The 25,012-nt window shown below is 48.0% G+C and overlaps 1 protein-coding gene across 3 annotated transcripts; it reads right to left on the bottom strand.

The window, feature by feature from the left end:
- Positions 1-560: 560 nt before the first annotated feature.
- On the bottom strand, positions 561-24,609 carry Tef (TEF transcription factor, PAR bZIP family member). 3 transcript variants are annotated; one of them, XM_034516114.2, is made up of 4 exons: positions 24,433-24,609; positions 11,775-12,092; positions 5,806-6,026; positions 561-3,949 (listed from the first exon to the last, which is right to left on the bottom strand). In XM_034516114.2, exons 1-4 carry the CDS (start codon positions 24,533-24,535, stop codon positions 3,734-3,736), a joined length of 858 nt encoding a protein of 285 aa, XP_034372005.1. In that variant the 5' UTR covers positions 24,536-24,609; the 3' UTR covers positions 561-3,733. The 3 variants fall into 3 exon arrangements, with proteins under 3 accessions (XP_034372005.1, XP_034372004.1, XP_076767796.1); XM_034516113.2 differs by lacking the exon at positions 24,433-24,609 and adding an exon at positions 15,325-15,582; XM_076911681.1 differs by lacking the exon at positions 24,433-24,609 and adding an exon at positions 14,752-15,236.
- Positions 24,610-25,012: the final 403 nt, after the last annotated feature.

Raw genomic sequence — 25,012 nt, 5'->3', positions numbered from 1 at the left:
CAGGAGGATTATGAGTTTCTTAGTGTTTAATTTGTGGGACAGATTTTTTGGCTGTCCTAGAACTCACTCTGAAGGTCAGGCTGGCCTCGAGGCCTCAAACTCAGTGGTCAGCCTCCACAGTGCTGGGATTAATGGCACGTTCCACCACTGCCTACCTGGCTTAAATTTGTGCTGTTAATTCATCTTTGTTTTTCGTTTTTGTTTTTGTTTTTTTTTTTTTTTTTTTTTTTTTTTTTTTTTTTTTTTTTTAAACCATAGTTGCCATCAGGTGTTTGTGTTCCTGGTCTTTTTTTTTCCTGGTTGTATCACAGTCTGCTCAAACTACCTTTGCTCTGACATGTGTCCACCCTTCTCAAGAACAACAGGGTGGGAATTACTTTGTTTTGACAGGTAAAGAAACTGAGGCACAGAGGAGTTAGGAGACTTGGCCAAGAGTATCTCACTGGTGTGGACAGAGGTGTTGCCTGGGATTCCAAAGAGATGAGGTTTTCTGGCTTGGTTCTCATGCCGACATATGCAGAGAGGAAATAAAGGGAATAACAGAAAAGACCACTGCCAAATTCTCGTCTCAAAATATTTAATTTTGTTTGAAAAGGACACATTCCCAACTTCCCTCCCTACCACATCACTCTGGCCCACCAGCAGTGACACACTCGCACAGGCACACACACACACGTAAGGCCAATGGGCTGCTGTCTGCTTCCACCTCTGCAGCGGGGACAAAGGGGTCTTCTCCTGGCCTCTTACCCCCCAGCAAAGGCAGGGAGAAGGGTTGCTGGAATGCGGCTTCCAGGAGGATGCAGAGCCCACACTCACAATCACATGCACTTAGAAAAATAAAACCAAGTGGTGCTCTGGCATCCAACACCAAGACAGCAATCTCTACCTGGAAATCATCTTTGCCTTTTTCTAGAAAAATTTATTGCACTTAATTAACAGATGTTAAAGAAGCTGTGGGTGGGGCTTTGCCCTGGAAACGAAGAGCTCCACTTACAGGCCCCTCTTACAGGGAGCATACCTTTCAGGGCCCCTGGAAAGCCTCCCATCTGCCCCCAGGCTGGAGGACTGTAGGAGCTGCCCGAGTGGAAAGCACACCACAGCACCATCTCAGCAGGGAGTGTGGACCAAGGGTTAGGGTCACTGTCTAGTGCTGTCCCCAACCAAAAGAGTCAGACCCACTTAACTTAGCCTTTGGACCAAGGGTAAGGTGACTGAGGCAGGTCCTCCACAGGTGGATCTTTCCAAAAGCATGTAGTTCTTTATCTAGACATCTCGAGAGTGTACATTCCTGCAGGCTTCTAACTCATTCAGGTGTCTTTTCTGAGGCTGTCATAGCTGGGAACAGGATGTTTAGGAAGTGAGAACGCTTCTCATCATAAGACAAACCCATGGAAAGCCAAATAGAAGTTGGCTTCTGGAGCCTGGTGCTCCTCAGAATCCAAAGATCCAAGCACCAGAGCTTCAAGCTTCAGTTGTTAGCTCCTAGAGGGAGTCAGGAGGCTTCCACAGCAAGACAAACAGCAGAGATCAACTCTTTCTGTGCAGCTTTGGATCCTAAGGCCAACAGAGGAGCCAAGCTTACGGGAACACTTTTTTTCTGAGATGTCAACCTCCAGGCATGCTCCTTCCAGTTTGTTTCCCTGTCACTTTTCATTCAAAAGGCTCCTCCAAGAAGCAAGCAGACACTGTTTCTGTAAGCACTTCAGGAGGAGCCAGAACCACCTCCCTACTTCTGGGAGGAAAGGAGGGCACCACAAGGCAGAAGGGGGACCAAGGGGAGACAGTAAGCCCCATCCACCCACTAGGGTCAGAACACAGATGGCATCCAGAGATAAGTATCCATTCCTTAAATCTAAAACTTAAAAAACACAAACCTTACATTTTCTACCAAAGAAAACGAAGAGGTTTTCAGCTCAAGGCTTGTCCACCAGTAACAAAATGAGGACTGCCTCTGGGTGAACAGCCAGCCTAGAGAAGAGTGCTGGGTGGGTGGGAGGCAGGCAGCCCGGGCAGGACACTGACATGCTGGGTGCTACTGCCCTTTGTGGTTACAACAGAGACAAGTGTGCACACGGTTCCTAGAGAACCACAGAGTCAAAGTCAGGGACCTAGTAGGAGGGAGACCTCCCTTAGCCTTAGGGACCTTTGTCAAGTTCCCCAGAGAGGTTTTGTGCAGGTCCCAGGAGGGGCAGGGCATCTCCTGGCTGCAGTCCATGGCCAGTAGATAGTCTGCCCTGGTCTTAACATCATTATGAAAAGTCTTAAAAGATTGGGGCCCCAAACTAAGCCACCATTTAAACTAAAGCCAGTGTTAAGTATAATAAAGCACCCTCATCACCTCTGTCTCCTTCACACAGGCTGCCCACCCTGAGCAAACAAACACACCCTCCTGGAGGGCGCCCTAACTGACTCACATGAGCAGAGGGTTCCATGATTTCCAATCCAGCAAATAGAAAAGTGCAGCTGTGAGGCAGGGGGAGCCAAAGCTGCAAAAAATCACGCTAACCCATGGTCAGACCTGTGTGCGCACCGTTCGGCTCCAGAGGGACTGCAGGACAGTGGCAATGTCTCCAGAGCCTGCTGTCCCATGAGAGCTGTACTGTAACTTCAGCAAATACAACTCAGAAGGTGGCCTGCCAATACTCATGAAGAGGGATTCTAATCTGTGAAGTGATAGGCCCTCTTCTGCCTTCAGGGAGCCTGGATTCTGGCCTGGGTACATTGGTGAGCCAGAGCAAGGGTCCCATGGAGCTTCCCAAGAGACAACCCCTTGGTCTGGTGCCCACAACAGGAGACTGAGGACAGTTTCCTAAACACCATGCAGAAGTGGTACCCTAGAGCCAGGAAGTTCAAGCTTCCTAGGTGATGGGTTTTCTTTTTAAACCTAAGATCTGAGGAGGGATACTGGGTGAAAATAGTCAGAGATCAGGCTAGTGGAAGTTAGGAGCCTCCAGAATGGCCCAGAGATACAAAGGCGCTGGCAATTAGAGCCCAGAGACCAGCCATCCTGGGAATTTCTCTTCCATAGCAAGTGGGATGCAGAGGAAACTGATTCCAGGGCTGCTTCAGGTCTGAGAGCCACAAGATAAAAATTGGAGCTAAGAATGGTTGGGTGCATTTCTACTGCAAGCCCCAAACCCCACCCTAATTCCAGGCTATGCACAGACCCCACTTCTGTGGCCCACCACCCTGTATACACTAACAGAGTATTAGCATGACCTGGCTCTGAGACAGATGGGAATGAATGTTTCTCTCAAAGATTTTTTTGGGGAGGGTGAGGTACATGACAGACACACCCCAAGTGGAAATGCACCTGCTACCTGAGACGACATTAGGGTGACAATAATGACTCATTCTGTAGACAGCCCTTGTCAGTCCAAACTGGAGACTGAGGGGAAGGCTAGGAAAGCCTGAGCACTCTGTACAAGAGAACCTGGACTCCAGAAGGCCCCTTCTGATTCAGCCGGAGCATCCAACAAGAGAGACTTGGGCCATTTACCTGTCTATGTAGATTCATTCATGTTCCCCATCAGAGAGGATCCTGGTCCCCTGGGGAAGTCACCACATGTGCTAGCCATGTTATAATGAAGCTGAGACGTGAGTGCTCCTAGAGCAGGTACGCCACCATGTGCCCATGAAGAGTCCTAAGTCTCCACACGAGTGAGTGGGGTCCAGGAAGCCCCAGGCAGAGGTCTGAGGTGCAGGCAGTGCCCTGCGGGGCAAGGGGCACAGGTTACAAGGGCCCGTACTTGGTCTCATACTTGGACACGATGGTCTTGCACTTGCCCACCTCCTTGCGAAGCTCAGCAACCTCCGTCCGCAGGGCTGTGTTCTCCTTCTCCAGGAACGCTGCCCGGATGGTGATCTGATTCTCTTTCAGGCGCCTGGCATCTCGGGAGCGTTTAGCTGCCACATTGTTCTTCTTACGTCTTGTCCAATACTTTTCATCCTGTGGGAAAGTGCCCTCTGTGGGTGTCTGGCATTCTCTCTAAGAGAACTTAATCTTTCCTTCCCATCCCCAAATCCTCACCTCTCCGACACACAGTTCAATGCTGTGGTAAGAACTCGAGCTAAGACCCTAGAGAAGAATACTGTGGGACACTGCCTGTCTTCAAGGGGCAGCTGCATGGCAGAGACCAGGTCTGCGTTGACAGGCATTGTACAATTGTACAGCTGTGTGCTCAGCCCTTGCTTCCTTTAGGCATATTGGTGGTTGTTAACATCTCTTTTTCCTTTCTTTCTCTGTCTCTATCTTTTTTTTTTTTTTTGAGACAGTCAGGCTTGTGTTCTCAAGCTCTCTCTCCCCTCCCCACTTCCTTTGAGATAGATTTTCTCTGTGCAGCCCTGGCTGTCCTGGAACTCACTCTGTAGAGCAGGCTGGCCTTAGACTCCCAGCAATCTATCTACCTCTACCACCTAAGTGCTGGGATTAAAACTGTGTGCCACCACATCACGCTTAGTAATGGTTAAAAGTCAACAACTTAGGTACAGTTTAGTGCCCTGGGATCAAACCTGACTTTACAAGACCATGCAAGAAACAGAGGGGGAACAAAGGGGGAGAGTCGGTGCATGCCCCACGGTGCATGTGTGGACGTTAGTGGTAACTGTGGGTGTTGGTCCTCACTGTCCATCTCGTTTGAGACAAAGTCCCTTTGTTGTTCACTGCTGTGTTTGGCAGGACAGGTGGCCCAGAGCTTCCAGCAATTTTCTTACCCCTGCCTCCCATCTCCTGATAAGAACACTGAATTACAGCAACACACTGCCTGTCACTACCTGTTACAACTTTTGAATGGCTTCTTAGGATTTGAATTTAGGTCCTCATGTTTTTGTAGCAAATGTTTTAACCACTAAGCCAGCATTTCTCAACCTGTGGGTCATGACCCCTTTTGGGAACAAAACAGTCCTTTCACACAACTCGTATTTAGACCATCCAAAACCAGATATTTGCATTACGATTTATTTATTTTGTTTTTTTTTTGAGGCAGGGTTTCCCTGTGTAGCCCTGGCTGTCCTAGAACTAGCTCTGTAGACCAGGCTGGCCTCAAATTCACATAGAGTCACATGCCTCTGCCTCCCAATTAGTAAGATTAAAGGGAAGCACCTCCACTGAGATATATTATAATTCAAAACAGTAGCAAAATTACAGTTGTAAAGTAGCAACAAAAATACCAACATGAGGAGCTATATGAAAGGGTCACAGCATTGGGAAGGTAGAGAACCACTGCTCTAAGCCATCTCCCCAGCCTTACAAGGTGTCATTTGTCCTTTAAAACTTTCCAATTTCACTTTCTATGGCCTGGCGACTTCTCATACCAGAGAGGTGGAACACTAACACCCAGCAGCCCTGGGAAGAAGGAAGTGTCAGAGTGATTAGAACCCAAGCCACACCTGAGCACTTCTTCTCTTCAAATTACTGCTGGTGTGGCTTCTGGTAGACAACTCCTGTCTAAGTGGTGTCCATAGTAGGAAGGGTTCTCCACATAAAATCACATAAGGGGAAGCACAGGCCCTACTCCGGTTTTCTTTCCCTCCCTCTCTTTTTGTTTTCACGAGAGTCTCTGTGTAGCCCTGGAATTCAGATATCTGCCTGCCTCTGCCTCCTGAGTGCTGGGGTTAGAGATGTGCACCGCATGCTCAGCTCCTCTCTCTTTTTGAAGTACTAGAGACGGAGCTCAGGACCTCATGTGTCCCAGGCAAGCACTACTCAACTGAGTGTGCCAGTGAGCTGCACTACTGAGATATGCCACAGCTTACCCTTGACTCTGAAACCACTTTGTGCCTTTAATAAAGGACACTGGGTGTTACCTTCTGCTCATCAGGAACAAAGACTTTCTTGGCTTTTTTGATCATGGGCTGGGGCTTCAGGTCTTCCTCTGCAAACTTGTGCTTCCGAGGGTTGAAAAGCTCCCCACCTGGTACACTAGAGAGGACCAGGTCAGCAGGGTCAGGATTGAAGTTCACATCAACCTCCACACAGTTGGGGTCGATGGGACTTGGTGTCTCCCTCTCCTTTTCCAAGGACGATTCTGAAAGACAGACAGATGATCTAGAAACATCTCACTGGACAGAAGGAAAATATCACTGCACCATATAACTTGGAGGCAGCACAGACCACTGTCACTTAGAAGAAAACCACACTGTGACCAGCTTCAAAGGCAGACAGACACATGTAGTTCAATCCCTAAGATGACTCTGTCTTTTTTTGTGTATGTTATGGATCAAACCCAGGGCTTCACACATGCTAAGCATGTGCTCAACCACTGACCCATGAATTCTTCTGTTTAGGAACAGAACACACCAACGAAAACAGAGGACCCCAAAATGGAAGGGATTTTCTAAGTATTTTGTTTCCTGAAGAAATGGCAAGCAGATCACTGAATCACGACAGCCTTTAACCTCTTGTGTCTCAAGTTGAACAACAGAGTGAGGACACAGGGTGAGAGCCTTATATCAGGAGTCTCCCTAACCCACCCCCAACATCAGTCACTGTGCTCATTCAGTTACAGCTCTGAAAAAAAAATGAATGTTAACTCTGATTTTACAGAAAAGGATACCAAGGTTCAGAGAAATATAATTGGCTTTCCAGAATCCCACAGGTAAATAACTGAACTAAAATGTAAGTCTTGGCCTGGCTGACTCTGGCTCCTGGTTCTTCCTGTTCCATATGGCTGCCTGTTTTGTAGGTAAACATTGGGTTAATGTCAATTTTAGAGTTCAAAGGTTGTATGTTTGAGATAAGAGCTGTTTTAAAAGAAAACTGAACCTCTGGCCTACATGTTCAATATTGCCAATATGAGTACACCAAATATCCAGCCAATAAATAGTTACTGAATACAAACTACATCCCCGGTACTGTCCTGGCAGAGAAAACATAGTGTAACAGAGAGGTTAAAGCCATGGTTCTTAATAAGCGGCAATGTTGCCCTGCAGGAGATATCTGACCACATCAGGACTCCAGGGTCAAACTGGCATAATATGTGTAGAAGCCTGAAGGTCACTACAGACCTTGCAACAAAAAAAGAGGCCAAAATTAAAGCCAAAGCATTAAAGCCAGCCAGCGTGCATGTGCTCACTCCTGCTCGCTCTCTCTCTCTCTCTCTCTCTCTCTCTCTCTCTCTCTCTCTCTCTCTCTCTCACACACACACACACACACACACACACACCCCAAATTATCTGCCCTGTTCATGGCATAAGTGTGACATGGTCAAATTTAGGTTTTCAACTGGATCAGGTTGGGTGTGGTCAACCACTGACCCATGAATTCTTCTGTTTAGGAACAGAAACAGAAGCCCCTAAAATGGAAGGGATTTTCTAAGTATTTTGTTTCCTGAATAAATGGCAAGCAAATCACTGAATCACGACAGTCTTTGACCTTCTGTGTCTCAAGTTGAACAACAGGGTGAGGACGCAGACTGAGAGACTGACAACGGTTTATATCAGGAGTCTCCCTACCACACTCCCTACAAAAGACTCTGTCTCACCCCTCCCGAAAAAAGCTGTGGATATGTGGTATACATGTTTGTGAGTCCTGGAGCTCAGTGGTTAAGAACACTCACTACTCTTGCACAGGACCTGGCTATAGTTTCTATCATCCACATAGCAGCTCACAGCTGCCTGTAACTCAAGTTCCAGAGGATCCAACACCCTCCTCTAGCCTATGTGGGCACTTTATACACCATACACATATATACACACAGGCAAACACTCATACACATACAATAAAGTAAAAAATGTTGGGCATGGTGCCGCATGCCTTTAATCCCAGCACTTGGGATGCAGAGGTAGGTGGTTCTCTGAGTCTGAGGCCAGCTTGGTCTACACAGTGAGTTCCAGGGCAGCCAGGGCTACATAGAAAGATCCTGTGATGAAGAAAGAAGAGGGAGGAAGAGGGAGGAAGATGAGAAGAGGAGAAGAGGAGGGAAGAGTAGGAGGAGGAAGGAAGAGGAGAAGGGAAATACATTCATATCCACTGACTCATCCAGTCTATTCCTAAGTAAATGCCTAAGAGAAATGCATGGAAGTACTGACCAGGACACAGGCACACAAGTGTTCCTAGTAGCGTTGTTAAGAACTCCAAGTATACCACATAGTAAGCTCCACTGTCCTTCAACACCAGAATGTTACAACAGCCGTGTGCTCACATGGTATTAGTCACCAATGGGAACTGGCAAACCCCACCTACAGTGACAAGATGACCTTTACAAAACACTGTATATAAAGGAGGTCAGACACAAAACACATACTACTGATGCTTTTTCTACAAAGTAAGTGAAAAAAATAAAGGCTTTTCATTTCATATCTACCTTTCTATGTAGCTCAGACTGGCCTTAATTCATGGCAATCCTCCTGTCTTAGTTTCTTGAGTACTGAAATCACAGGTATAAGTCAACATACCCAGCTTCTATTATGTTCTGTGAAACTATTTTAGTTTTTGACAAGTTCTCACTATTGTGTAATTTTGTATGACCTAGAACACACTCTGTAGACCAGGATAGCCTAAACTCACAGAAACCTGCCTGCTTTTGCCTCCCAAGTGCTAGAATTAAGTGTGTGCCACTATGCTCAGCATTTGTTTTGTTACCATTAAGACAATAAAATGCCCACATAATTTACATGTATATTATAAACTACATAAAGTTATAAATATAAGGGTAGTGATTCAGTGAATTTACAATATTGTTATATGTGCATGTATGGTGCTGGGAATTAAACCTGGGACCCCAAATGCAAGGTAAACACTTGACTACTGCATTGCATCCTCTGCTCACACTTTGTATATTCGTTTGTGTATGTGTGTGAGCGGTGCACGCACATGTCTATGTGCACAGGTACCACTGTATAAGAACGGAGGTCTGAGGACAATTTGTAGAAGTCAGTTTTCTCCCACAATGTCTTCTGGCTTGAGGGCAAGCACCCTTACTGATCTTGGTGACCCTGACACTTGCTGACCAGGTCTCTGATGGCTGTCCTAGAATTCAGTCTATGTAGTCCAGGCTAGCCTAGAATTCATTTTATAAACAAGGCTGGCCTCAAGTTGTGACAATCTTCTCTCTCTGCTTCCGGAGTACTGGGAACCCACTTGTAAGATTTAAAAACAAAACAGAGGACAGTTCTATTGGTAAGAAGCTCAGGTATTAACAAATGTAATTTTTGGTGATAAAAACAGTGATTATCTTAGAGAAGCCAACTGCTCAGGGTCACAGGCATTCATGGATACCAGCAGTTCTGTTTCCTGATTTGGACAGCACTGACCTAGGTGGTCACCCTGTGAGGATCCACCGAGCTGTACACTTGTACACACTTCATTAAAAATATCTCCTTAGGCTGGGTATGGTGCCACATTCCTTTATTACCAGCTCTTGGGAGGCAGAGGCAGAGGCAGGCAGATCTCTGTGATTTACTGTCAGTTCCACATGTAAAGTATTTAAACATTGTTTAATATGTAGACATGAGTGCATGTACAGGTCAAGGCCAGAGCTGAATGCTGGGTGCCTTTCTCAATCACTCACTTTTATTTCTCTGTGCATCTGCACGTATATCATACAGCATGTTTGGAGGCCAGAGGACAACTTCCAAGAGTTGTTTCTCTTCTTCCACTGTGTGGGTCCTGGGGCTGAGTTGTCCTGATTATACTTACAGTGGTCCCAAGTTTGAGTCCCACCACCCCATTAGACTTCATGGAAAATTCCTTTTTCTGCTGAGCCATCTTGCCAGTCCATTCTTCCTTATTTTTTGAGATAGGGTCTTTCACTGAACCTGACTTGTTGGCCAACCAGTGTCTGACCCCAGCAGTGTCATGCCCACACGGTGCTAAGGGTCTGAACTGTCTGAATGATTTACTGACTTACTACTAAGCCATCTCTGTTTTTTTTTTTTTCTTCTTTTAGGTTTATTTACTTTATGTGTGTGTGAATGTCCTATTTCCATGCATGTGTGTATACCCCATGCAAGACTGTTTGGTCCTTCGGAACTGGTGTTACAAATGGCTGTGAGATATGATGCGGGTTTTGGGAACCGAACTCAGATCCTCTGCAGAAACACTAAGTGATCTTAATGGCTGAACCATCTCTCCAACCCATTTCCTTTGTCTCTAATTTTTATTTAATTAATTAAAATTTATTTTTTGCAGTGCTGAGAAAGAAACCCAAGCAAGGCTTTTAAAAAAAATATTTATTTTATGTCTATGCATGTTTGTCTGTATACCACATGCATTCCTGTTACCCAAAGAGGCCAGAAGTGGGTGTTAGATCCCCTGGACTGGATAGCTGCAGATAGTTGTAAGCCACCATGTATGTGTTGGGAATCCAAACCTGGGTCCTCTGGAAGACAACCAACACTCTTAAGTGCTGAGCCATCTTTCTAGTCTGGAACCCAAGGTTGTATGCATGCTAAGCAAGGCCTCTGCCACTGAATTACATCTCCAGCCACTTTTTTATTTTTTTGAGATAGGGTCTCACTATGTTATTTAGACTAGCTTTAAACTTGTGATCCTCCTGCCTCAGTCTTCTATGTAATAAGAATTACAGGTATATTGGGGCTACAGAGATACAGTGGCTAAAACCATGTGCTGCTTTTGTAGTTAACCTGAGTTCAGTTTCCAGCACCCACGTGTTAGCCCCCCATAATTAAAAATAATGAATTCTAAAAGGATATTTTAGATATATAGTAAAATGTTCTACCACTGATATACACCCCAACTTCTTACTTTTTATATTTTATTTGAAAGATTTCCCTTTTAAAAAGTTAAACAGAAACAACCATGAGCTTTGTGGTGTGGATCCCAGGAGATACCTGTCATCACATCTCTAAGGCTACAGAAGCTTTGCATGGTTCTGAACAGGGGGACAAATCTTCCCCAGTGGGAGTATGTTTAGATATGAAAGGAAATAAACCAAAACCAAAACAACAACAAAACACCCCACCACCACCACCAAAAAAGAAACCAAAAACCAAAAAACAATCCCTAAGACAAAACAGTCTTTCGCTCTGTAGACCAAGCTGGCCTCGAACTCAGAACTCAGAAATCGGCCTGCCTCTGCCTCCCAAGTGCTGGGATTAAAGGTGTACACCACCACTGCCTGGTGGGGTTGTTTTTGTTTTGTTTTAAAGCACTGGGAATATAATTTGTGTTAATGCCTAAGCAGGACCTGGCTATGCGGATGAGCATCTTGGGTTCAAATGCTACTTCAGTACCTTTCAGCTGGGTGACCTGGGCAAGTTTCTTACTTCTCTGTGCCCCAGTTTCCTCATCTACAGAACAGATAATAGTACAACTAATCTTGTAAGATTGTTTTGATGACTTTTTTGTTAAAGCCAAGCATAAATTAAGTCCTAAGTAAATGTTAGCACGTACAGTCAGAATGACAGTAAATGTTAGCATATACAGTCAGAATGACAGTAAATGTTAGCATATACAGTCAGAATGACAGTAGCAGGGCTGTTTAGTAGTGTTGCCTAAACCTCCCAAGGATCTGTGGCCAAATACAGCATCAAATGCCTAGTGGGATTTCTCTAGCAGAGCTGCAGCCTGGGAACTCATTCCAGCATCCTGAGCAGTGCCCCAACAGAGGAAGACCAACTGCCGCCAGGGTGACTGTTTTATCCCCAGTCTTACAGACAGTACTCAAGAGTGGGGAACAGAGGGCTCTTCTAGTCTGCAGCCCCCCAGGACCTGCTTCAGAAAAGGGGCACACAGGGGTGTGGACAGCAGAACTCAGTGGGAAGTGGGCTCCTTAGATGAGACAGGTGGGCCTGCCCAAAGGCCTGTCACCAACCTGTGCTGGACACAGTTTCCGAGGGCTGAAAGATGGCAGTAGAGGAAGATGGTGGAGATGCCGTGGAAGAGCTGGCCGACTCCTTCCCTTCAAGCTCTGCCACAGGCAGCAGCAGGTTCTGGGCCAGGTGGGTGGGGCTGGCAGGGATGCCATTCTCCAGCAGAAACTCATCCAGGTCCATGTACTCTAGGTGGAAAGACTCGCCATCATAGGGGATGGTCTTGTCCCAGATGGGTGGCATAAGGGAGGCAGAGACGGCCATGGTACTGGCTGCTGCTGACTCGTCTTCCTCCAGCTTTTCCTTCCCCTTTTCCTTATCTGCAAACAAAATCTATGATGAGACACCACACAAGATAGTAACTTATCCCACGATGGGGATAGTGAGCCTTGGAGAAGACCTATCTTTCTCAGAGGCCTGTTTCCATCCAAACCCTATATACGTTTCAAGAGCACATGCAATCTTCTCATTGTACCCTGGTGCTTGAACCAGGCAGGCTGGTCTCCTTAAGGAGTGGTACTACATTCTTTTCTGTGTCTGGTCTTTGTGAAATGCTAGCTGCATACTCTGAGGCATGAGGTGGTCCCAGAGCTAATACAAAACAGATTGTGGGCAGGTATCTATAGGAGAGACTATGAGGAAGGCAGTGGTGCTTCTGACCTTTACTGATATCTTAGAGTGGAAAGGGCTGAGATTCTCAAACCAATAACTTCTAGGTTCCCTTGTCCTTTTCCCTGCAGTTAGGTTTCTCCATAGCAACCCAGAGCTGCTACCCACTAGTTGTGGGACATGTGACCAGATCCATGTTACTTAACCTGAGTCTTGGTATGTTCTCTGTCACCTATTTTGTGACGAACACAGACAGCACGTGAAAATGACTATTACTGAGTACATGGTACACAGTACACATTCTTTATTGCTATGAGCTCACTGAGGACAGGGACTGTGTTGGATTCAGTTCCAGATTTCAGGGGCCAACAAAGAGGCTAAGCAGTGGCTATGTGAACCTGTGTAATGCCCAGAAAACGTTGGACTTTCAGACAGATTGGCTTCAGGTGACTGCAATGAGAGGATCTGGAGCGCTTTTCAGAGCAACCAGTTTAAAAGGCTTTATCCCTGAATAAGCAGAAAAAAACTGGAGGCAGGTTTCCTGGGAGGACAGAGAAGGGAGGAGCTGAAGAAGAAAGACTGTTTCTATTCAAAGCAAAGCTAATCAATTAGTGGAGATCAACCCCCATGTCTTAGTCAGGTTTGTGCACATGGATGTCCAAGGGAGGGCAATTATGTGAAAAATACAGAGAACTGTGACAAGACAAGAAGGAAATCAGAGTGAGGAGGCTCAGCAGAGAAGTGGGAGATAAATCATGACACAATCACAATGGGCTTTCAAAAGTGAAGGAGACAAGTTTGAACTCTGGATTTAGAAGTATAAAAAAAAGAGACATCAAATATTATGTAGGAGAAAAAGCAGTCATGCTTGGGTCCCAAGACCAGAGGGCCAAGGGCAGCCTATTAGTCCAAGAAGAATGACCAGACCCTGCGAGGTGGAGGTTCTCACAAGCAGAACTTGCTCAAAGCTTATAATATGATTTAACATGAATTCTCATGACTGCCTTTTTAATTTAATTTTTTAAAGCCAGGCTTTGATTTAAAAACAACTGGGAGGCAACAAAACTCCCAGCCTGTGGGCTGAGTGGGCCAGATGGCCTCCCTGCCCATCTCTCTGAGTCCACATTCTGTTCAGAAACAACTGGGCCAGTCGGGTGGGGTCACTTGGGATCAAAAGCGGTAAGAGGAGATAAAAAAAAACAATCTTACAAAAGGACAAGCAACAGGAAGGTCCACATTTTGTCTGACCAAAGCAATTAAAACAATTTTTTTTATTTTCTGGTTTTCTGAGATAGGGTCATGAAATCCAGGGTGACTTCAAACTTGATGTGCATCAGAGTATGACCTTGAACTAGTGATCCCCTGCCTCTATTTCTCCAGTGCTGGGATTGCAAGCAAGCACCTCTACAATCAGTCAGGCTATTTTAATTCAGTGTTTATAAGGTTACGTTTTAAATTAATTTCAAAAGGTAAATGACTGAGGTGTCCAAGTCTTAAATCACAGGGACTGACACCAGTGGTTGTCACTTCCATACAACAGAAAGAACACCAATCTAAGAGCAAGCAGGCCCACCCATGTGACCTTGAGAAACCATCTATGCCTCTCAAGAGTCTCAACTTTTCTCACCTACGAGGTGGAGACAATAACACAAACAAGATAAGACTATGTCAAAATGCTTTGTGAGTATGTGAAAATGTAAGGCAAAAAACACTGTATGGCCTGCTACTCTCTGGTAAGCTTAAGCAAGAGCTGCCAGCTGTGAGCACCAACCCTTGCAGATTGTCTTACACTCAGATGTAGAGCAAAGCATCACCTTCATACAAACAAAAGGGTTTGTGCACATGAGGTCCTGAGGCAGGAGGAGAGAATCTACCTCACCTGATGAACAGAGGCTATTTATAACGCAACAGTGACAACCATAAGCACAGTAGCCCAGGAACACACCCAGGAAAAAAAAATGGCATTTTAGAAAGGGGAATGAGTTCCCCAGTACAGGCAATCCACAAAAAGCCAATTCCTTCCCGGATACTCTAATTAAGCTGAGCTCTTGAAAATCTGTGGACCAGACTAAAAGCACACCTCAGTGGACCTAAAACCCCACAATAGGTGGCAGTCCTGCTGCTCTTCCACGCCAAATACTCAGGGCAAGTCTGCTTTCCACACAAGGCCCCAGGGACCCTTGTGGCCTGGGCAATTCGATGATGCCTGGTTCTGCTCTTGTGATTCCCATCAATCAACCAGGAAGACCTCAGTGGTCACATTCTATCCCTCATCACAGCCCTCCTTTGCCCATCCTTCATCCCTCCCCCTTTTTCTTTTAATAAAACCAGGCTCGGATTTAAAAAAAACAACTGGGAGATATTACCGACCCTCATTTCAAACCGCCTCCTCCATCTGCACCTCAGCAGCGTCCTAGCGATGCATTTCCAGTAAAGCACCAGTGGACCTGCTCAATGTCCACTCGTAGAGAGGAAGAATCGTCCTCCTCCAGGACGGCCCAAAGACATACAAGGCCATCTGCTACAATGATCAGGGCCTCTCAAACTTTGGTGGTGAACTCTGCACCCACGAGGGTGCAGTGGAGTGCTTCTTAAAATACAGGTTCCGTCTCAGGATCCGCAGACTAGGTGAGGCCCAGGAACCCGCATTTTAAGGCAAGCAGCATCCTAGGGATGCAGGCAACTCCCGCTGGAGCCCCATCTAAGCGGCTGCTTCCTTGCAAAGTTCTGTTGACCCGTCCCTTCCAGATCATTCCCTGACTTTCTCTCTGGGCTAGAGGCCTAGTCCAGCAGGCCTCCCACCCCCAGTCATGTCGGGGCCCGCATAACCCCACTGCACTGGACCGCTTCACCCTGACCTCTGACCGGGACCGCCCCGCCCCCACAAGGCCCCGCCCTTACAGAAACCCCGCCCCCAGAACCGCGCGAGCCGCCCCCCCTCACCGAGGCGCGTCTCGCGCGGGGGGTTCTCCATCAGCTTCTTCAGGACCAGAGGGAAGGAGCCTGACAGGCCCCGTTCTCCAGCTGCACGCCCCGGGCCCGGCCCCGCCTGAGGCTCCACAGGCGGCTTCTTCCCGCCGCCCGCGTCGGACATCGTGCCCTGCGCCCCACTCGTGCGCCTCGCCTCCCCCGCCCGCACCCCGAGACGGGCCGGAGCGGCTCGACCCGCCGCAGCTGCTGACACGAGCAGCACTGCGCAGACGCGCTACCGCACCCCCGCCTCTCTCCATCCGCACCCCTCCCGCGGACTGGTTCCGTCTCATTCATTATTCATAAGGCCAGGCCAGCGGTCCCGGAGCGTGGCTTCCGATTGGTGTGCTCGACGTGAGGGCGGGCACAGTTCTTCAAACTGGGATTGGCTGTGGGAACCAAACGATATAGACACGTGCTGGGCCAGGTGAGGAGTATCGCTCCGCCCGCCTGGGAGCATCGAGGCCTTCTGTGGAGCACCCCTGGTTTTTTTTTTTGTCAGTCGCGTTCCCTTCGCCACCACTTTCGTGCCTATAGGTTTTCTCCCAGTCCATCTCAGCCTCCTTTTCCTCCTTCCGTCAGAGAAGCCACCTCAGAGGAAGGCGGAGCTGGGCGCGACGGCCCAGCCCCTGGGGTCACGTGGAGCGGCAGCAGAGTTGAGCCTTAAGGCGCACTGCAGCCAATGAGATAAGGGGGCGGGGCCGGCGCGATTGCACGAGGCTCTGCACGTGCGGCTGCGGCGCGGAGGGGCGGAGAGGGGCGGGGCGGAGAGGGGCGGGGCTGGCTCTGGCCTGGGCCTGGCCAGGGCTGGTCTGTTCCGTTGTTGGCGGACTCTGCCCGGATAAGGGGACTGGGGCGTGGGTGCCCAGCCAGCGCTCCTCCCACACTCCCCGCGAGGTTAGCAGAGGGCAGGCGGGTTCCAAGCTCTGCCGCTCAAGCGGGTGTCAGGTTGCCCACTGATTTAGGGATTTGGAGCAGGCGTAGTTGCAGAATAAACACTAGTACGGAGAGCGCATTCCTGGGACCTATCCACGAACTAGCGTCGGGACAGACTTCCTTACTACTAGCTACTCGCTTGTGACCTTGGGAATATCCAGTTGCTCCACTGGAGCCCATTTCCTCAGTCTTAAAATTCAACATTGAACTAGAGTCTTCACAATTCGGGGCGCCTCCGAATTTCCCTTTCTTAAAATCAAAAAGCAAAACAAAACATACTTGCTGGGTTTCTTAGGAAACCTGTGGTCTGTGAAGGGGTGTACAAACCATCAAGATGGCTCGCAGAACTTTGTACCTCTTTGCAGTACAAGTCACACTCGGCTTCAAGCCCAGACAATACTAGACGCTCTGGGATTAAACTCCCAGAGGGGCAGGGACTTGGCTTGCTTATACTCTGTCCCTCCCATGGCTCCCTGCCTCCGAAGGAGGAGCTGAGTCTGGCCGAAAGGCAGTCTGTGGTTCATGCAGTAGGTACGGAACTAGACAGCTAGAAGTGCATGGAATCAGAATTGTGTTAGGACCTGAGGAAAAAGAAGTTTAGTTGAGTAGGCCTAAAGGAAGAGACTAAAGGACGTTGAGTTAGCCATAGGAATAGGATGATGGACTGTGAATCCAAAATACAAGTTTTTGTGATGTTGATGGTTTTCGGGGAGAAAGCAGGATTTAGCCTATGGTGTTCCCATGCAAATATCTTTCCTAATTTAATCAAAATTGATGGATATAAATCCAGTGTGGAAGAAGGAAACTGCACAGAAAACCCAGGCGTTACAGAACTAATTGGAGGACTTCTGTGTGTATCTAGGATATCTTTAGGAGAAACTGACCTAGAGGTTTTTAGAAATAAATTTAAAAGAGCACCACCAAGAAAATGAAGCAACATATGTAACTCTAGAAAAGGAAAGCTGGGTGAGCAAGATGGCTTATGGGGTAAAGGTGATTGCTGCCGAGTCTGACAACCAGAGTTCAATTTCTGGGTACCATATGATGGCAGGAGGGACTAAATCAAAACTTGTCTTCAGACCTCCATGAGCACAATAATTCCTCTGTACACACACACACACACACACACACAAATGTAACGTAATATTTTTTAAAAGAAGTAGTAATCTCCAAGTGGTTTGCTTCTAGAGGAACTGGCTAGACTAGACTGAAGTGTACATTTTCATGGCTAACTCTTACACTATTGAGAAGGGGCACAGTTCCTAGTGTGGCAGAGCAGGATTGGTAAGGGAAAGGTGGCATCTTACCTGTCTATAATGAATATGACACATGAGGAGAAGTGAAGATTCCCACTCGTGCTCTCATTCTCTCTCCCTCCCCTTCTCCCTCCTTTCCCTTACCCTCCCTCTCTACTGAGCTATAGCTACCCACAAATGGATGACAGATCACCAGCCTGGAGTGGCTCACCCAAGCAAGTGACTAGGATGCAGGAAGGTAACAGGCCTAGACTTTAAAAGTTGATCTAGCTTTGCGTCTCTTCTCTGACAACACTTCAGAGTTTTCCCTGGATAATCAAAAGGTGGACGTTCCAAGTCCTGAAGGAACAGCACTCCAGGCGTGTTCCGTCTAGTGCTTCTTTGCAAGCTGTGGGGGATTGTCACAGTCAACACCATCCTGAAGGCAGGGACATTACTTTTTCTTCTTTCTCCAGCTGATCTCAAGAACCCCAGCTGCCTTTTCTGCTGTTGTCTCCTGTCATTGCTATGGTGATAGCTGTGACCTTGCCTCTTCTCAGAGTACAGGAGGAAGTGTTGTGGGAAGGAATTTGCTAATTGCCATAGTGGGACAGCCCTATAGAGAAATAGACTCCCTCACAGGAACATGTTAGTACCTGGTTAAGCTTTAAAAGTATGTGGCAGCTGGGTGTGGTAGTGCACACTTTTAATCCCAGCACTTGGGAGGCAGAGGCAGGCAGATCTCTGACTTCCAGACCAGCCTGGTCTACAGAGTGAGTTCCAGGACAGCCTGGGCTACACAGTGAGACCCTGTCTTTAAAGAAGGAAAAGTATGCTGTGTCAGCATATTATTCTGTATCGATACATTTTCTGAGTTTTTTGCTTGTTTGAGATATGGTCTCCTGGGTCCCAGGTTGGCTTCAAACTTGATATGTAGATTAGGATGGCTTTGAATTTATGTCCCTCTGCCACCATCTCCTGTGTGTTAGGATCATAGGCATGCACCCCCAGCACCAATTTATGGAGTTCAAGCCCAGACTCTGTGCATGCTAGGCAAGCACTCTACTAACTGAGGTACATCACTAGTCTCTATTAACAGTTCTTAATTAATCAATCACTTATTTAGTGCACGCACATGTGCACGCACACACAGGTCACAGTAAACATCTGGAGGCTAGAGGATAACTTTTGGAAGTCAGTTCTCCTTTTACCATGGTTCCAAGGAATTAAACTTAGATTGTCAAGTTTAGTGGCAAGTGTTTTGTCCCACTGAGCCATCTTGCTGGTCAATTATAGTGAGTTTTTTTTGTTGTTGTTGTTTTTAGTGAGGGTGGGTTTGAGACAGGATCTCATTGTGTGGCTCTGCACTGGCCTGGGGTTCACTATTTGTAGACTAGACTATCCTCAGACTCACAAAGATCCACCTACCTCTGCCTCTCAAGTGCTGGGATTAAAAGAATTGCTGTGCCAGGCCAATAATAGTTTTTTTCAGTACAATGCCTGCCTCAGGATGTTTGGAACAGCTGTGACTCTGGCCTTGAGAGTAGACCTGAGGAGACCTTCCTCTGAGCCAATGACCTGCTTATAGCACTGTGCAAATGGCTTCTAAGCCTCAGCCATTTTCCTCTGGGAAGCAGATGGAGAATCCTCCTGAGTAGAGAGGGGGCTGTGGAGATTATCTATGATAAGCACTGGCAGGTACCCACCTACGTAATATGTGAGATGGAGGGGTAGGCACTCACCCAGCCTCTTCCTTCCATTCAGGATGGGTTGGCTGAGGAGTTGTTTTGTGTGTGATGATAAGGATAGGTTATAGAGGTTAAACCAGAGCCAGAATGGGGTGAGAAATGTTGTTTACCAGAACAGGGAGAGTTTTAGGTTCTATTCTTTTCAGTCAGAAACCTGCTGAACAACCCAAGTTAGAAAGTCTATGCTTGAAGTATCTGCTGAACAAATAATTTTCATTAGCATGGACTCTACAGTGATCTTGACCACTTAGCACCTAGAAGGACTGACAAATGGTACAGTAACCTGGGATGTGCAAAAGCAGGCCTAATGTTAAGGCTTCTATTGAATTCTAGAAAGACGACACTTGGTGTCCCAATACTAAAGGCTGGCAAGTACAGTGCTTTGTTCAGAGTAGCAATAAATACTTGTTGGCTTGCTGTCTCTGTTTTGTGTTGGTAAGAAGGTTGAAACTTTTTAGAGCCAAGTCTTATACACTTAGAGTGTTATTAATATGAACTAGCAGTTGTGTGTTTGATTTACGGTGGAATCTGGAAGAACAAGCACTAACCATTCTTTGGCAAGTCCCCAGCACCAGCCTTGCCAGCAACTCTCTTTTGTAGCCCACATACCTGTGGCTGGGAAACCGTGGCTCTGTGCTTTGTACTTTGGTCTGAATGTGTTCTAGGGTAGAAGTGGTGGGTGGGGCCTCTTTTTAAATTCTTGCCTCTTCCTTCAGTACCCTTAAGAGACTGCCCCAACAGTACCATGACTATGGAGAACAACCTTCCCCCACCCCAACCAGCCTGGGCAGTGTTTGACACTACCTGACAGCTTGGTTTCCCTAGCTGAAGTTCTGTTGGTAATACAGAAATAGGTGCAGGCTATAAGGCCCAACTACTGAGGTCTTGACCCTGGGATCTTTCCAACCATACTACATGCACACTCTTCCCCAAGGATCACTTTCTGTAGTGCCAATGGCCTTTTGTTCTGCAGACAAAGGGAAGGGCCTTTGAGGTACTTTCCCTACACCCTGAAAGTTCTTCATGTAGTTATCTCTGCCTTACTTTCTAGGTTTGGCTTAAGTGCCTCCCCTTGGAAAGGCCAGTTGGACCCATAATTGCTATCTTTCCTCATCGGGTTGCCAGTTCTAGTTAAGCAAGGACAGTGTTTGTATCATCCATGCCTGAGCCACAAGCATAGCAAATGCTCACTGAACTATAGCGAATAACTGGATGACCAAGAAATACCACATGGTTTCTGAGACCAGGGAATTCCATGGATAGACATGAGCCTGGAAGCAGGCACTGGGTGACCTCATTGTCAAGTATGTGGCCCTCCCATTCTAGATCATCAGTGTTCTCACTGGAGAATGGAAATCCAGACTCCCTTGCAATGGTGCTGCACACAGTGATGTAGGAATGGTTGGCACATGTTCCCGAGTATGGCTGAGAGACTCAGGTCATTCCTTTAGGAGCCTTACTTAGGAGGGGTTTGGCCAGATACAAAGCCACCTGGAAGGGGTGCCTCTTGACACTGCCACCAGTGTCTAGCATTTGATGAAGATGAATTTTTCATGTTTCTAATGTGGGTAGGATGTGACAGAGGACAAGATCCTGGCCTAAGACAGAAGGAAAAGAAAGGGGCCATTCCACCTATTTGCCCTGACGTGGCCAAGTTCTCTGAGTTCATTTTTCACTAAAAGAATGGGGAAGATACACTACTTAGCAGGCTGAAATGAGGAGTAAATTATGAAATATATCCAGCTTGTAGAATGCCCTGTGTCATTTCCTCCCTCCTGAGCAAGCACCGTGCTTTCTCTGGTTTCCCAAGCTGTGTGAGTCCTCATACAGGCCTCATAAGACCAAGTCTGGGTCAGCTCAGGCTTCATGGAGTCCATCCTCCGCCTGTTTACTTCAGTTCACCAAGAGGACTGGAGTGAGCCCCTTCCCCTCTCCCCTTTTGTTGTAGCCCAGCAAATAACCATAAGACTCTGCCGAATGTACTATAGCAGAGTTGTTTGGTTTGGTGTGTGGTTGATGGAATCATGCCCCAGGAGTCTCACCATGCACTTCAAGGAAACAGCCCTGTGTGTGCACACAATCTCATAACATCCAGTTCTAAAGGGAGGTGAACATAAGGAAATGAGGGTCAAGTTGTCAATGTAAGCAGGAAGGAAACAAGGGTCAGATTATAGGTAGAAAGAGCGGAAACCAAGCCACACTGTTCTCAGCCTTTGAGAGAGAGCCGCATGGGATGTCACAGTTGAAAACACTTCCATGTGGGACAGCTCATTTAGTCCTGGCAATGAGCCAGCAACATAGGCATTCCTCACCCTTCTTAGAAAGGCTAGACTGCTCACTGGGGAGTAGAACCAGAGGTCACATCCTGACCCTAATTTGAAGGCTTTGCTTCTTATGGCCTTGTCCAGAAGTGCCCCTTTTTGCCAAGTCTGACTTTAAAGCATATCAGGCTCCTGTATGTGGAGGCCTGGATAAGTGGAGAAGACAGAAAGGTAGATGGGGTGACGCTGCACAGTCAAGGCCCTGTGGATGAGGGAAGAAGTCAGGATCTCTCAGGAAGCTGAAGAAAAACAAAGCAGAAAATGGGGTGAGTGCCGAAAGCGAATCTTTGGGGAAAGTGCAAGAGCAGAGACGAGAAGCTGAGTTTTATAGGCTAAGAGACAGAGGTGAGAAACTGAGTCAGAGGTTGCCAGATGGTGTAGGGAAGCTGGTTGAATAAGAGTTCAGAGTAAGGACCATGAAGAAACCAAGGGAGTCTCCAGTCTGGTCAGTACTGACCAGGAATTTATCTACTGGGGACTAGAGAGAGGCAGAAGTTGGCGCAGGCTGCAGCAGGCCCCGGAGCTGCCTGAGAGGCTGCCTGAGGAGCTCCCTGTGGCTCCTGGGAAGTGTCTTTGAACTAGAAAACAGAGCACACAGTGGTGGGAGAGCATTCTTGAGGGCACACCTGGAATTTCTCACACTCTGCATTGCTCACTTCTGAAATTCTTTCCCGCTGGAACTTAGCTCCACCCTGCATATGACTTGGCTGTGCTGCAGAGTATCTGGGCTAGGGGAGGAGAAGGCAAAGGAAGGATTCTGCAGTCTTCCAGGAGAAACCCCCTACTTACATGGAGATGAAGGGCAGAGTGGTGGGAAATGGGTAGGAAAAACCCAACAGGAACTCGTAAAGTCCTTACAGAGGAATGCTGAGTCTTCTGGCTCAGTGTGGTGGGCGTGCACTTGCCCAGGCAGACGTTTAAGTGCTCTGGAAAGTCTGGGAGCTTTGGGGAGTAGTGACTGTCAGCAGGGAGTAGTAATATGAGTTGAGGCTTTGTGACATAGTTGGCTCCTCCACCACTTTCCCCTCGATTTGTTTTTCCAAGTTAGCCACAGCTGCTGTCAGTCCTGTGGGATGGCTTGTTCTGATTTTCATTGGAGTGACAGGTTGTCCAAGACTCAGGCCTAAGACCCAGGTATACTGGGCTAACTAATCCTCAGGCAGAGGATTACCAAATATTGGCAAAGCTCTGCCTGAAACCTTGGGCAAGTCCCCTAAGTGCTGGACGCTGGACCCTCATATAAGGGATGGGGAATTTTAGCTTTCCCAAGGCTCTGCATACTATCTAGGAGCCAGTAACGAGCAGTTTCGACCACATTTCAAAGCATTGTTAGTCTCATGCAAAGAACAGTGCTCGAGTCAACCCCTCTTACATCTGGAGCTGACCTTGTCTGCAGTGCAGTAGGCATCTTGGGACAGCTGGGTGGGGTCATGAGGCTGCTGCATCATCTTCCCTAGTACCTGCAGGACTGGAAGGAATCTACTTTACATTTTGAAGACTCTTCCACCCAGAGATGCCAGAAAGCTCTCTGTGGCCTGTTTGTGGGTATGGACCCTAGCTGAGGCTCATCTAACTGTCAGGGGTCTTTCCCAGGGATGTAGACATGGGCTTCTCCTGCTGATCAGCTGACTTCCTTTGTGCTATTAGACACAGGAACACCAGGAGGGCACGTAAATGCCTCAGTATTAGAAGCCCCAGGCTGTGGTCTAAAGGGATTGGGTCCAAAGATCCATAAAAGGTCTTGGAGGACCCTGCCATGAGCTTTGGGGAAACCCACTACCTCAGACATTTCCCAGGATCAAAGCCTGCTGTCCTGCCTTCCCAGAGCTAACAAAATTAAGCCCATTCCTGGCTCCAGAGGGTGAAAGGAATGCAGGGGCTGTCCTTTTGGCTCTTAAGTTTGGAAAGTCCTGCCGGAAGAAGTCCAGTGGAGGGGGTGGAGGGGGGGGGGGACACTATGATAATAAGATATATCAAATGCCAGCACAGAATGAGGCAGATGCCTGAAAAAGGCCCCAAAAGAACACCCTGACCTCCTGTCACCCCTGGCAGCCCAGACAGGTGGTCTCCTCTAAAAGCAGTGCGGCGGGACTGGTGGCTCACCACAACAAAGCTTGTGTTTAGCATTCAAAGGGCCTGGGGTTGATTCCCAGTACAGCAGGAACATTTTTGATAAAGGTAGTAAGAACTGGTTGAGCCTGAGAGATTTGGCGACATAAATATCAGGAGAGAGTACCCTAAATTAGTTCCCCAACTCCCCAAAGCACTTTTCCAGGAAAGACTTGTAAGTTACCTGGTACTGGCTGCCCAAGCCACCCCCCTCCACACCCTCTGCCACTCACTCTGCTCTTCTGCTTGTCCCTAGCCCCGGGGTTGCCTGTGGTAACCTAGGAACGTGGGGCTTGTGGTCCTGTTACATAATCAGCTTCTATCCCATCCATGAGTTCAGCCCTCCAGCAGCGAGCAAGTGGTGAGCAGAGAGCCTTTTCTCCAGACACAGCTGCTGCCCAAATCTACTGGCTCTGCCTCTCCTCTGCTCACCCCCAACGTGCAGAGGGAGGGAGCTTAAGAAGCAATCAGCTTCCAGTTGGACTCCTTCAGGCACTGTAGTCCATCCTTGCCCCACGTGAGCACAGCACCTGTCAGTAGCTGCACACTGGCCATGGCACCCAAAGCCAGCAGGCACAGGGGCAGCCCCAGAGTTGGTGTGGTGCCCACATACATCCTGGGGTCCTTCTCTGCATTGCAGCCCTTCCTACCCATCTTGCTACTGTCCCTGTGCCTGCTTCCACCCCTTAAGCACTTAGGCACCTTGCCAATATAGACCACTTGTGTTCCTACCTGCTTTCTTCTCTGACCAAGGCAAAGAATGTTCCAGCAGGGACTTGAGGACCTCAGGCATGTCCATGGCAGGGGCCACTCCAATCTGGTTGCAGCTCGACATGGCCCAGCAGGAGGTGCTTGCTCCGGAGTTTAGAAGCAGCTGGAGAGGCAGGGGCTGCTGGGGAGCCACAGGCTAGGGAGGCAGGCGGGGTGTGAGCCTAAGGCAGCCAATGGGCAGCCCCAGCCCCAGCCCGCCTGTCCACCCCCAGCTCGGCCACCTGCCAGCTACGGCAGCAGCCAGGCCTTCCCTTCTCGCTGCTTGGCAGGGCGGACCTGGCCTTGTGCCAGCTGCAGCACGTGGAGCCACAGCGCCAATCCTCTGACAGAGAACCCGGCCTGTTATCTAACTTTGCAAAGGGAAGTTCTCCCCCAGTCTGGGAGCCATAACCAGGGCTGCCAGATGAGAACGGTGAGCAGAGCTCCACACCCACAGCAAGTGAGCACAGGCACTTACTTACAGGGAGCTGAGAGGTAGGGGAGGCCTGGAGGCCCAGGTTCAGTGGAGAGCAGGGTACACCATGCAAATCAACCTGGGCTG

This window comes from Arvicanthis niloticus, chromosome 13 (genome assembly GCF_011762505.2).
Source record: "Arvicanthis niloticus isolate mArvNil1 chromosome 13, mArvNil1.pat.X, whole genome shotgun sequence".
NCBI classification, from domain to species: domain Eukaryota; kingdom Metazoa; phylum Chordata; class Mammalia; order Rodentia; family Muridae; genus Arvicanthis; species Arvicanthis niloticus.
This window is presented reverse-complemented; position numbering and strand designations above follow the sequence as displayed.